The sequence below is a fragment of the Triticum urartu genome, chromosome 4A (genome assembly GCF_056163025.1).
Source record: "Triticum urartu cultivar PI428250 chromosome 4A, HENAU_Tu73, whole genome shotgun sequence".
NCBI lineage: Eukaryota > Viridiplantae > Streptophyta > Magnoliopsida > Poales > Poaceae > Triticum > Triticum urartu.
The window spans coordinates 484,189,216-484,202,400 of record NC_141876.1 but is presented as its reverse complement, the minus strand read 5'-3'; the positions used below and the strand labels follow the sequence as shown (position 1 = coordinate 484,202,400).

General features: G+C 47.5%; 2 protein-coding genes across 3 annotated transcripts; one reads left to right on the top strand and one right to left on the bottom strand.

The window, feature by feature from the left end:
- The first annotated feature begins 1,874 nt into the window (after positions 1 to 1,874).
- On the top strand, positions 1,875 to 5,498 carry PYM (partner of Y14-MAGO). Of its 2 annotated transcripts, none has more exons than XM_048691698.2 (4): positions 1,875 to 2,202; positions 2,319 to 2,429; positions 4,651 to 4,902; positions 5,009 to 5,498. In XM_048691698.2, exons 1-4 carry the CDS (start codon positions 2,029 to 2,031, stop codon positions 5,144 to 5,146), a joined length of 675 nt encoding a protein of 224 aa, XP_048547655.1. In that variant the 5' UTR covers positions 1,875 to 2,028; the 3' UTR covers positions 5,147 to 5,498. The 2 variants fall into 2 exon arrangements, with proteins under 2 accessions (XP_048547655.1, XP_048547656.1); XM_048691699.2 differs by having other exon boundaries at positions 1,966 to 2,202; positions 4,654 to 4,902.
- Positions 5,499 to 6,940: 1,442 nt separating this feature from the next.
- LOC125552212 (mitogen-activated protein kinase kinase kinase 1-like) lies at positions 6,941 to 11,076 on the bottom strand. Its single transcript, XM_048715701.2, has 9 exons — positions 9,854 to 11,076; positions 9,183 to 9,267; positions 8,992 to 9,054; positions 8,703 to 8,860; positions 8,505 to 8,580; positions 8,337 to 8,396; positions 7,754 to 7,861; positions 7,345 to 7,605; positions 6,941 to 7,224 (listed from the first exon to the last, which is right to left on the bottom strand). Exons 1-8 carry the CDS (start codon positions 10,873 to 10,875, stop codon positions 7,378 to 7,380), a joined length of 1,800 nt encoding a protein of 599 aa, XP_048571658.1. The 5' UTR covers positions 10,876 to 11,076; the 3' UTR covers positions 6,941 to 7,224; positions 7,345 to 7,377.
- Positions 11,077 to 13,185: the final 2,109 nt, after the last annotated feature.

Below are 13,185 nucleotides of genomic sequence, written 5' to 3'. Positions count from 1 at the left end.
ATTAAGGAGACAAGACGCGGTAAGGCTACAGCGATCGCTCGGCAGGCGGCGGGACTGTAGCCGCGCTTACCACGATGAAGCTCACGTCAGTAAGATGAAGCCACAGTGACCAAGGAGTTGGCAGCCGGCGGGACCCACCAGCCGGCGTGCCCCAGCAGTCGGCGCAGAAGCCGGCAAGTGCAGTCACAGACGGCTGGGCCCCGCGCCCAGCCGGATTACCATTGTACCCCCGGGGGATAGGCCTATATAAACCCCCCGGGGCACCCATGCAAAGGGTTGGACCCCCTGCTAGTTCTAGACACCATACAGAGAGAAGAAGCAGGCGAGCCGTGCCCTTTCTTCCTCCTTCCCCCAAAACAGCTCAAGGAGCGTTGTGTAACTGCTCGATTCATCTAGTGAGCATGCGGGGACCCCGCAGAGCAGCAGTAGGGGTGTTATCTCCTCGAAGAGCCCCGAAGCTGGGTAAGAGCCGACGGCGTGCGTGTCTACGCCTCATCCCGCTTCCAGGCACCGGCGATGTCTTACTGGTTCCCACACAGATAAGCCACCCGTTGGCATATGTCGCATCCACCACCCGACAGCGGGAATGCTGTCATGGGTCAAGAAAGATATTCCAAGTAAATTGTCATCGTCACACCTCTATTTTTTATAACTGTCTAAATTTTTTATGACAAAAATGAGGAGTTTTCTATTATCTTTATAATAGCAATCATAAAAAAGATCCAAACAATCTAAAGTTCTATCATAAATGAAACTGAATTTTTTTGTCAAATGAAAGTGCAGGCGAATGAAGCTACTACAAAAACTCGGGTGAATGAAAATTTTGTCAAATGAAAGTGTAGTTCTATCAAAAATGGGACTAGCTAGTCTGGCTTCGGTAGCAAGGCTGGGCGGGGAGTGGCCCCGGGAGCGAGTGCGGCGATCGAAATGACGTCACCAAGATTCTGAAGTGCTTCGTGGGAATCGTCCTGCGGAGTCGGCCACCTTCATGAACGAAAACTCGGATATGGAGTCGACCGCCACATGGCCGACATGATCGACATTTTGATACCTTATCGGCATACGGCGCTACTCATCGTCCTCTAGGGCGAGTCGATGCATACTTTTTCTTTTCTTTTAGGAGTCATCAGGAATAGATCAAGACCTCGCCACACATTTTGAAGATGGCGCATCAAGTTTGACCACAGTCCGAAAGCATATGACTACAAGGACCACTTTAAGGCTACTGAGAGTGCCATGGATCCGGGGCACCTAGCGCCACCGGAAGTCGGTCCATCGGGACATCATATGGTTTGGGCTGGCTACCCTACCTAAGGGCCTTCAAGACGAAGGATTTCACTTGCCATCCAAGGCAAGCACACTGATGATCGTGGATGACTCTTCATCGTCTATGCCGACTAGGACTCTGTAACCATAGGCCCCGTCCTCCTTTATAAGGCGAGGCCGGGATAGTCGATATGCCCTTGATAGACCTACGAACATCATTGTACTATGTGCACCGTCATCATCAATAAACATGAAGCAAGAAGTAGGGGTTTAGCTCGAGCACTGTTAGACAAACGACAGTTGCCAGATGAAACACACACGACATGTCATATCGTACCATCCATGTGCAAAGTCTAAATAACAACATGCGGTTGGATTAGCCATCGTGCGCATGTCGTTCAACAAAATGCCGTCCGTGATATCGAGGGGTTTGTCGGATTTCACACCAACAATTTGACTTTTGAAAATTTTAATTTGTCTTATATTTGAAACATGATAGTATATACTATTATTTTCTCTTTTTTCAAGGCAAACATATCATTTGTTTTTTAGATAAAGAGTTGTTCATTCCCTTTTGTCGAAAAGAAAAGGAAGCACAATTCGACTCCAACGCCGCAATCTCACCCGACCCAACCTCAGGGGTCTCCGGTCTTAACTCTGACGCCTGAACTACCCCTAAACCCATCCCGTCCCCGCCGCCGCCGCAGTCCGCCGCAGCCTTCCACCCCCTCCCCCCTCCAGACCCCGTACGCCTCCGCGGCCATGGACGCCGCCACCGACGGCGAGCAGCGGCGCCTCCTCTCCATCCCCAAGGAGGGCGAGCGCGTCATCGCGCCGACGCGCCGCCCGGACGGGACCCTCCGCAAGGAGATCCGCATCCGCGCCGGCTACGTCCCGCAGGACGAGGTCGCCATCTATCAGTCCAAGGGCGCCCTCGTGAGTCCTCGCAGCATCCCCCGTACACTATTCCCGCACCACGGCGCCAGACCTGTTCCGTTGCTGGGCTCTCGTTCTTTTTGGGGGGGCTTAAGCTTTGTTTGTGCTCGGTGCAGATGAAGAAGTCAGGGCCCGACGTGACGCCGGGGTACGACCCTGCGCTCGATGCCAAGCCCAAGACGAAGGCGGCCAAGCGCAACGAGCGGCGCAAGGAGAAACGGCATCAGGTAGGCCTTCCTCTCTCGCTAATGTGTCACCATTGTCCATTGATGCTACAGGAACATTCTGATTCGGTTAAATTGGCATGGTTATATGTGGGTTTATTGTCCGAGGGCGTCATTGACCTTCCTTCGTTCGTTAGTTGAGATTTATATGCGCTAAAGATTAGCCTTGAACGATGCTGTCATTGCTAAGATGATTTGATTTGGTGCTCAATTGGGAAGAATGGATAAACATCAACGTATTCTGCCGAAGATATTTGACAGATGAACACTGATATCACTGATATGTTTTCTATGGTGTTGCCTAACCATAAGACTTCATTTTGCTGTGTTGGTGGTGATACCTGGTAGTTTAGGTTGTTGTTGCAACAGACAATCATTTCCATGCCATATTCTCCACAAATTCATGAGCAATTGGCGCTTGCACAATGTTGTATCACGGACTATTTAAAAATGTTCTGCATTCCCTGAACACTATGCAAGTCAATGGCACTGGTTTTAGTTATGCTTGCATTACGATTGCAGGCATTCCATCGAGTTGTAATTTAGAACTTATTATGACAAATGGAATTTAGAAATGCCACAAGCTATAAAAATATAGCAGAGCACGTTTAGACAGATCGCATGTTTTTCAAATCTTAATCATGCCATGACACCATCTTCAGCGAATTAGCGATCCATTACTCAAGTTTCAGCAGTCTCTAGTAATCTGGTCCAGTCTCATTCGTCATTACTCACGGTTGTATACTTCAATTATAGTTGGTGGAACATAATTTTGTTATACATTGCTCGCCCTGATTCATCATCATCATCATTATAGTTCTGGTCAAGAAATTAAGGATCTGAATATCTGGTCAGCAAAAGTATGCAGTATGGAGCTTTTGCGTAAAAATATGTTGCTGTGAACTGACCCAGACAAGGTGACAACGTGACTATTCTTCATGAATGAGCGAAAGCATACCCTTGTGGAAACACTGTATTTGTTCAAGTCGTGTGGCAAGCCCATTTATCCTCATATATGTCCCAAGTAGCAAATGGTTCAAGAAACAACCACCCAAACATTACTCGATTACTCCTCAGTTCTTATAAGGATGGTGTGAAATTTTCTTTTGCAAAGACCAATGCACATGGAGCAATTTTGGACCCTTTTGCCCCTCCTATGTCGCATGATTGAGCAGTTAGCAAACCCTTAATCATCTTGCTAACTGCACCACAACTCTTTGATCTCTGCACACACTCGGTCTGTTCGTTCCCTGCACGCTCACCCACCCGCACTTTCAGCATCGCCCCACGTGATGTACATGATGCAGGCTGAATGCATGAACAATCTGAGCAACCGGCATGAATTGGTGATGGCGAGTAGTCACAGATCAGTGCTTCCTCATCGTCCAAGGACGCGTAATTGTTAGACGATTGAAATTGTAACAAGAAACTGCAAAAAATGGTGCCCAGAATCGTGACCAGTTAAACGTGACTTCATCCACGACTGTGGCCACCACGGACCTGACAAACACGTCCTTGGCCACCACACCATGTGTGGCCTTGTCGTCCTTGAGCTTGAGGACATTTCGCAGCATCTCGTCTACCACGGCCCTGGCAACCTTGTCCCAGATCCCCACTCCCTCGTCACCGCGCCTGTCCTCGCAGTCAACGGCCTCCGACAGTGTCTTGTCTACTACGATGGCTCACTCTCTCTCCCTCGAAACAATCTGTGGCAAAGGAGGTAGGAGGGGCGTGGCGTGGTTTACTCATCCCTACATGCGTGCAACATTAGATCCAGAGAATTAAGCGGGGCATGAGCTGATAGGTATTTTTGGGAGAAATAGTGCTAAACATCCTCTGCGCCTCCTGTTTTCCGGTATTTGTTTGGGGGGAAATCCACACTCTTTAATATGGAATGGAGGGAGCATCGAATATAGCTGCATACAATTCTTAAATGTGGCAATATGGTATACACCATAAACTGGTAGCACCATTATATAGTGAATTAACATGGTGAACTGAGCCATTAATATTATGGCAGATCTAAGTTCAAGAAATTTAAAACCATAAAAGATACACTTAACCATTCATAACTCTCTGTCGGTAATGTGGTCAACGCAAACATTATGTTTTCTTGTATGCTTGTATTGTACAATGCTAATGATTTGTTATCTCTTACATCTAACAACTATGTGATTTGTGCGATGGCTTTATGGTTACTGGACATTATCTTATTTATTACTAGCAGGGTGGTTCAACAAATGATAAAGGGAAGAGCTTGGATATAGAGGAGGCTGATGCTGGAGAACCTGACAAGGTTCATTCTTCCAAAACTAAGCAGAGGAATACAGTGGACAGTATAACAGAGCAGATAAGTGGCATTGCTATTTCTGAATCTCCAGCTACAGCAACCCCTTCCACAAATGCCGCCAACAACTTACAAACAGAGTCATCTGTTACAGAGATAGATAAGAAAATCCGAGCGCTGAAGAAAAAGGTTCTCCCTCCTTCCCTTACTCAGTCATCTGTGCATGCGTGTGTGTGCTTGAAAAATGTGTCAGCGTGTTTATTTTGTTGTGTGCTATCGCCTTAATTTGTCACAGATACGCTTAGCTGAAGCCCAAGTGCAAGGGGACCCAGAAAAATTGAAACCTGAGCAATTGGAGAAAACAAAAAAGATTGAAGGATGGCGTGAAGAGCTGAAGCTTTTGGAGTCTACAAGGGGTCATGCTGCTTCGTAGGCAAAGCGGGCTTGGCCCTGATGTAAACTGAGCTGTCATTTCTGCACGCCCACTTGGCGTTGTTGCTGACCCGAAATTCAATCGATCATGCTATGCTTCTTCAGTACCTACGGGTTTGCTGGAAATGCATTCCGGTGAACGTGGGGTTTGCACAGAATGGAAGATTTTTCACCACATTTGTTGTCTCATGTAACACTTGTCAGTTCCAAAATTTATATTGCAATATCTGTTTGTCGAAGATCATATAGTGGAGGCGATAACTGATTTGCCATGGGATGGCTGTTGCTTTCGTGTGTTATACCAACTTTGGGGTCCATTTGACGTTTGACTAATTTACCTTTTTTAAGTTGAATTGTCTTCTTTTTTTTCTATCGATTGATTTCACACCTTGAGTGGAGGAATAACAAGACAAAGTGATCGAATAAGCAGAGGAATTGACTATAATGTCTTATGCAATCTTAGAATTTCACAAAGGTGTTTGTATGCCTTGCAGAATTTTTGTGGGAAATTGGTCCTTGATTGGACAGCAAAGGGAGACCCCACCTTGACTCAAAACTTTTCAAAGGAATTTCAACACGAGGTCGGAGAGCTCATTTAGGTTCTTACAATCAATGAAATTTCTACAAAATTCTTTGTTTCAAACAAGCCATAAGAATCTGAGAAGCCAGGTTTAAGCACGACCATGATCGATACAATGAGGCCCCAGAATGTAGGAATAACAGCATAGTTTGAGCACCATGTCTTGTGGATCCCTAGGTGATTTCACACCTCAAGCGTCGGAGTAAGAAAACAAAGGAATGCGAAAAAGGCATAATTTGAGCACCATGCCTTGTGGATTCCTAGAATTCAAAATATTGTTGTTTATGCCCATTAGAAATTTTGTGGAGAACTAGTTCTTGACTGGAGAGAGCATAGGAGTGAAAGAAGCATCTTGCCTTTAACTTCTCAAAGGAATTTTAACATGAGATTGGAGCTCATCTTTAGAATCCTCCAAAACGTGGAGGAAGAAATGTTCCCTATGAAAATTCACAGGTTCTTATAATCTGAAGGGCCTATAGGAGAACTCTATGTATGATTCTAATCATATGAAATTCCTTTGTTTCCAAAGAAGTCACGAAAATCTAAGCATATACTCCCTCTGTAAACGAATATAAGAGCGTTTAGATCACTATTTTAATGATATAAACGCTCTTATATTTCTTTATGGAGGGAGTACTATTCTCTCCAACCCGTGTTACTTGTGAGCTCAAACGGATGTAAGTCGGCGAAGTCCCAAACCAGGTGCTTGCTTCCTTCCTCAGTTCGGAGCTCTCCTCACTTCAGTGTTCCTATGCCTTCGACACCTGGGAACACCAATCTGGAAAAAAAGATTCTCCATCCCCTAACACCTCCACGACAAATCTTAACAGAATGGCGAGACTCATTTATGGTTGAACTGTATACACGTCCTGTTCCCGACCGACTTGTACACGGCATTGTTTTTCCTCACAAAGAAACAAAGCAGGCACAGAGACAAAAGAAAACTAATAAGTCAGCAAATACGCGTGAGCTATGCTCAACCAGTAGATGCCAAATGGCGACCACCGGCCAGCGGAGGAATTTCCATCGGAAGGCCCGTACAATGCAAAGAAAACTTTGCCGTACGGTCCCGCCTCAGCATAGAAGTCGCCAACGAGAAGGGACGCAGTTCCAGGCCATATCAGCCACCATTATCGAAAGTTCCAGAGCATACCACGTGATCTATGTGGTAAGCAATCCAAACAATTCAAAAAAGAAAAAGTTCCAGAGCATGCCTTGCAGTTGGAACAACCAGTGGAATCTCTCTCATTCAGCACCATGACATTGACATCAAGGCAGTAAGTCACCATGCGTATTTACATCGTGTCCTCTCCTACTTTACACTAGGCTCAGATGCACATTTACTCTACTCCCCGGGCAGGATAATATTAGCCGGATCACCAGAATTCGGTAAAGAAAAGAATCAACTAACAAAACACAAGAGATGCTGGTTGACAACTCTGTTTACAAGGATCGTCCTTTTTTCCAGCCAGCTCCACATGATTAGCGAGGACTAATATCTGCAGATAGAATAAGCAGCACTACAGGTCAGATTAACCAGGCGATTAGACAAGAAACAGATGGCAGCCTAGCTTAAGTAGCTGACGGCAGCAACCGCGTAGTGCAGAAGATTAACTTACAATTCTGCCGATATGCTGGAGTTGTCCACAGCTCTATCCGCTCGTGCCACGTGTAGAAGAATTTGGGCGTGTATATGTCCTCATCGACCGTATAGATCGCATAGATCTATTCACAAAAGGATGGTCCAAAAGTTTGGCTGCGGATGGTCTGTCTTCTGGATTCGGTTTTACACACTGGCTAATGAAATCACGAGCTTCCTTCGAAAGGCCACTAGGAATTGCTGGTGGCTCCCCCTTGCCAATCCTGTAAAGGGCTTGTGTCTACAGAACAAGTTGCAAGAATGGGTGTGAATCTGATGAATTTTGAATCATAAATAACACACACCAGAGACCTTTTACAGATTTTAAACCAACACTGGAATTCAAACATGCAGCAGCTATTACTAGATTCAAATGAAGAATTACTCACCCACTCCAGATCAGGATAGGGAAGTTGACGTGTCAACATCTCTAAGACCGTGCAACCCAAACTCCATATATCAGCTGCAGGTCCATATGTCTTCTTGGGATTGACGACCTGAAAGTTCAGTGTGTCCATTTAGAATAATCGAAAAGGTATGGACATATCCTACATGACAGTATGCTTATGCCAAATACTATCTTGTTTAGCCAAAAACCAAGAATGTCCGCAGCAAACAAAGAACATAGAGCACCAATCCAACTTAAATTAACCGCTTAGTAACACACGTAATTATTCCACTAAGCATCGACATACAGTGTGAACTACCAGTGCAATAGTTGTCACTAATAGTGAGCCATGATGATACTCAAAGGTCCGGCAAAGCAAGCTAACTGAACTACAAGTCCAAGCTGTATTTCAGTGCATCGGCACACAACTCTTAAACACTTTTCATCATAGCCCCCCTCTACCTCAGGATTATACTACTACTTGCTAATTGATTATTCTCAACGAATTACTGAAGGAAAAGGGTAAAAATAAACAACTGAATTCGAGACTATGCTAATCTGATCTTAAGAGTGTAGTGATATACCTCAGGTGCCATCCAATATACAGTTCCTTTGCATGATTTTAGCACATTGAGTTTGGAGGTCTGAAAGACAATTGATAAAGCAACGTTAAATCACAAAGTTAGTGCATGGATAACTACATTCAAAGTTCAAACACAAAATTATGCAGGTTTTACAAGAAAGTAGCGGACCTGCTTAGCAAGCCCAAAGTCCGCAAGCTTCACGGATCCATTCGCATGCACCAGTATGTTGGCACATTTAATATCTCTGCAAGATGATATTCTAAACTATAAGTACATGAAAACATTACATAATGCCCTAAAGACTTGTCAATTTGGGTCAGGTGATATTTATTCAGAAGGCAAGACAAAAACCAGTGATCATATTACCTATGAACAATATTCCTCTCATGGAGGTAATTCAATCCATTAAGTATTTGTCTTGTGTATGCCGAAACATGAGTATCTCGTAGGCGGTACTTCTGATACAAAGATACAAGAGATCCTTGGGTCACTAGTTCAAGGAAGATGTAAAGTTTCGAGTCCTCCTGCAACAGTCACACAAATGATGATTATCAGTCTCAAATGAAATAAGTACAGAGAAATCTATGAGTATAGAGCACAACAGTGCTTCAACAATGGAAAAAGTGATGCGCAACTGGAAGATCGGGGAGCTTACTTTGTCAGTTCCGAAGTAGTGTACTATATTCTCATGTTCAAACTGACTCAAGAGTGCAATTTCCTGAAAAGTAGAATGGAAGCTAATAAGAGGCCAAATTACAGAATACACCATTGAACATAGAAGGAAAGAAGTCGTAAAAGACAAGGTCTACGATATTATCAATAACACAAACAGCCAGCTAAACCAACCTGCTCAAGTTGGAAAATACACTGCTGTGCGTTGCTCCCTTGATCATGTAAGGACACTTCTTTGACAGCAAAAAAGACACCCTCGCTGTGAAGCATCAATCATTATACCATAAGATGCAGAAGTAGAACAGCATGTAGTAGACTTATGACAGAAAAACATAAGAGCAGCCTAATAAAGGAACAACAGATGCTGCAGTCCTTCATGTCCGGAAGCTGAATATCCATTTTATTAAGAATACCACATAATTCAGAACTGGAACGGATGCAGTGCAATATTTTGGCAAAACAAATGATCATATTCCCCTGTATTCTAGAGAATTTGGTTCGGAACTGGGTAGCACTCTGACTCTAGCTAATTCTAGTTGACCACAACCCAGGATTATGTTGAAGATGAAACCATGAAGATGATTCAATTACTATTTACTACTAGGCTACACATCTGTATTTTGCTACTCAATAGTTCTTAGGAGTTAAAATTGGGGCCAGTGAGCTTCTAGTCAGGCAGAGGATCACTCTACACAATTTGGGTTGATCAAGGCTTCTGGATATACCCTAGCCCTAGGTTATCTTGGAACGAACATAGCAAGTTGAGATCCTAACCTTAAGCATAACGTTGAGAACCAGTATACAAGGAACGATGAATTTTCCTCTGAAGAGTGAAGAGAACTTACTCGCTGATCCCCTCATAGACGGTCCCAAAGGAGCCACTCCCCAAGAGCACACCTCGACTCCACGACCGGATCTTCTTCTTAAACCTCCCGTTGGGCGAGATGTAGAACATAGACTCGGTTGTCTCATCGTCGTTTGTGGTCGATATCGAGGATGTGCCTGTGAATTCCTCGGAGCTCTCCCCCAGCCTGAGATCTTCCAACGTCAACACTTCCGCCGCATCCTCGTCGTCCTCGGCATCCGGGTCTCCAAAATCAGGGACAGATCTGATTGCCTGTGGTTGCCCTTGCTCCTCTGGCGCGAAAGACAGCAGGAGATCCCACGTGGAACCAACCTGGGCGGCGGGCGGCAGCGCCATCGACGGCGGTGGCTTGAGCATCACCGGCGGAGGGCGCACACCCTTAATCCCTCCCTCGCAGCCTGGTTTCTTCACATCCGGACGGGCTGGCTCCGGTGGATCCAACCATGCCGGCCGCACTGGCGCCTCAACCGGCACGTCCCTGGCAGTTTCCTTGGCCGGGAGCTCGAAATCAGCGGCCTCGGGCAAGGCCGGCTCCTCGGCGGCCTCGTGGCGGAGTGGGGACTCCCGCACGGGGCGGTCGGGCTGCGAGCGCGCGGAAGGGGAGCTGGAGGCGGAGGAGGAGGCGGAGGAGCGGAAGGCCTTGTGCGCCTCCCAGTCGGTGAGGGAGATGGCGAAGTCCTCGGGGCCGGAGAGGCCGAGGTTGCGGCAGAGGAGCTGGACGTCGCCGCCGCCGTCGCCGCTGCCGCCGATGCGGAAGCTGCTGAGGTCGACGGAGCAGGCGGCGGAGCTGGCGAGCGAGGGCGCGGCGGAGCCGGAGGCGGAGGCCGAGGAGGCCCGGGGCGGGGACGGCGGGTAGCTGCAGAAGAGCTTGGCGGGGTCGTACTCGTAGCCGATGTTCTTGGACGCGTTGCGGCGGTCCAGCCGCGGGCCGCCGCGCTTGGACGAGCGGCACGAGCCGGACGGCGAGGTGGACGTCGCGGTGTCCTGGGACGGCCGGCCCATCAGCGGCGCCTGCTCATGGGGCGCGGCGCGGCGCTCCGGGGAAGGGGGAAAAGGCGAGGGGGAAAGGAGATGAGGGCTCTCTGGCTCGGCTTTGGGAGTGGCGCAGGAGAGGAGACGGCAAGGCGAGCGAGGTGCGGATATTTTTTTCGGCCGCGAGGTTGGGTTTTTTCGGTGGGCGAGGTGGGGGTGGGGGTGGGAGTGGGAGGGGAGACGGGTGCGTTGTCGCATTGACTCGCAGCTTTTGCCTTTGTGGTGGCGCCCGGGCCCGGTGGCCGTCCTCGGGGTGGGTCGCGAGGGCACTCGCGGCGCGGAGCTTCGCCGCAGTCGCCGTCTGGCCGGCTGGCAGCGGGGCGGAGGCGCCCTTTGGTCGCCGGGGAGCAAGGCGGTTGCTTTGGAATGGAATGGGTGCGATGCTGGCGTGTGGGCGGACGTGTGACTCTCGGCTGAACCGTCCTCGGGTTGGCGTGTGCGGCTGCTTGCTGCCCTTGCCAAGTCAGCACACGGTCACCAGCGTTACGTTTGCTCCTACTTGTAATCACACAGGCAGCACCATGTCCCAAGAAACATACGGTAAATTGTCTGGTGTCACGAAATCGAACGACCCTTGTGTGTACCTTTCGGGCTCTCTGCCACTGCAAAGCGCGGCACACATTAATTAATATATGAAAGCTCTTGTGCATGGCTGATGGCTCAGCGACAACACCGAAAGCATAAATGACACCCATACACATTCTTGATTCACTGTTGACTCTTAACACGACACGCCCACATGAGGTTGAGGTTTACGTAAATGCGTACGGAAACTAATGGCTTCCGAAAGCCAAAAACACGCCCGCGCCCCTCCCGCCCCATGCGACTCGGGCGGCGCCGGCCCTCCCCGCCATTGTCCCCTCCTCCCCGCCCTCTCCCTCGCCATCGTCGGCGCCCTCATCTACGCAAATCCAGATGAAACCGGGAGAATATCATGTAGAAACCGATGAAAACCCCGTAAAAAGATGTTTTGAAGTTTCAATAAATCAAAAATAATATGAAATGTTAAGAGCCTCACCGTCCGTTTGAGTCGGCCGCCCGCCCGGCGTCCGCCCTGTTTTACATGTTGGTCCGCAGCGCGCCCAACGCATCGACCCATATGTGTCGGCATGGCTGGCTGACCGCCCTATCTCAACAAATAGCTTATTTTTTTATTGATTTTGCATTTAAACATATAGTCAAATAACATGGTTTGAACCAAATAAAATAGTATAGTTTTACAAGCCGAATAAACATAAAATATCTCACATAGTTTTACAAGCCGAATAAAGAAATACATCTATTGGTTGCCAACATGAGCCCACATATGCTCAACCAAATCACTTTGCAGTTGCACGTGAGTTTCCCAATCACGCATGTCATGATGAAATTGGGTGAACTGTTCAAACGTTGCCGCTCCTCCATGCTCAGGCACAACATTCTCACCCTGAAACTGAAACCCTTGATCATACAGACGTTCCGGGTGCTCATCTTCTACGATCATATTGTGCATGATCACACAAGCAGTCATCACCTCCCACAGTTTCTGCGTGCTGCAGGTATTAGCAGGATACCAAACGATACCCATCGAGATTTCAAAACACCAAAGGCATGCTCGACATCACTCCTAGCACTCTCTTGCTCTTGGACAAATCTTTTCCTTTTCTCTCCGACAGGGTTGGGGATTGTCTTGACAATAGTGGTCCACTGAGGATAGATACCGTCACCCATGTAGTATCCTTTGTCGTAGTTGTGGTCGTTGATAGTAAATTTCACCGGTGGGCTGTTGCCTTCGGCAAGCCTAGCAAACACCGGCGAGCGCTGAAGCACGTTGATACCATTGTGTGATCCGGCCATTGCCAAAGAAAGAGTGCCAGATCCAGAGATCTTGAGACGCCACGGCCTCTAGTATGACAGTGCAAGCCCTGACATGGCCCTTATACTGCCCTTGCCTAGCAGAAGGGCGGGTCTTCCACTCCCAGTGCATACAGTCTATGCTGCCAAGTATCCCTGGGAAGCCCTGATACGTCTCTGTCGTATCTATAATTTTTGATTGTTCCATGCCAATATTATTCAACTTTCATATATTTTTTGGCAACTTTTTATATTATTTTTGGGACTAACATATTGATCCAGTGCCCAGTGCCAGTTCCTGTCTGTTGCATGTTTTTGGTTTCGCAGAATATCCATATCAAACGGAGTTCAAACGGGATAAAAATGGACGGAGCTTATTTTTGGAAAATATGGAAAATTTGGAAGGAAAATCAACGCGAACCAGTGCCCGAGGTGGTCACGAGGCAG

Bases quoted from the DNA above. Each gene is read 5' to 3' on its own strand.
- PYM (XM_048691698.2), top strand. From the start codon at position 2,029: ATGGACGCCGCCACCGACGGCGAGCAGCGGCGCCTCCTCTCCATCCCC. The intron at 2,430-4,650 runs GTAGGCCTTCCT...ATTTATTACTAG, and splicing joins GCAAGGAGAAACGGCATCAG to CAGGGTGGTTCAACAAATGA. The intron at 4,903-5,008 runs GTTCTCCCTCCT...AATTTGTCACAG, and splicing joins TCCGAGCGCTGAAGAAAAAG to ATACGCTTAGCTGAAGCCCA.
- LOC125552212 (XM_048715701.2), bottom strand. From the start codon at position 10,875: ATGGGCCGGCCGTCCCAGGACACCGCGACGTCCACCTCGCCGTCCGGC. The intron at 8,581-8,702 runs GTAATATGATCA...ATCATCTTGCAG, and splicing joins GAGAGGAATATTGTTCATAG to AGATATTAAATGTGCCAACA. The intron at 8,397-8,504 runs GTCCGCTACTTT...ATTGTCTTTCAG, and splicing joins ACTTTGGGCTTGCTAAGCAG to ACCTCCAAACTCAATGTGCT.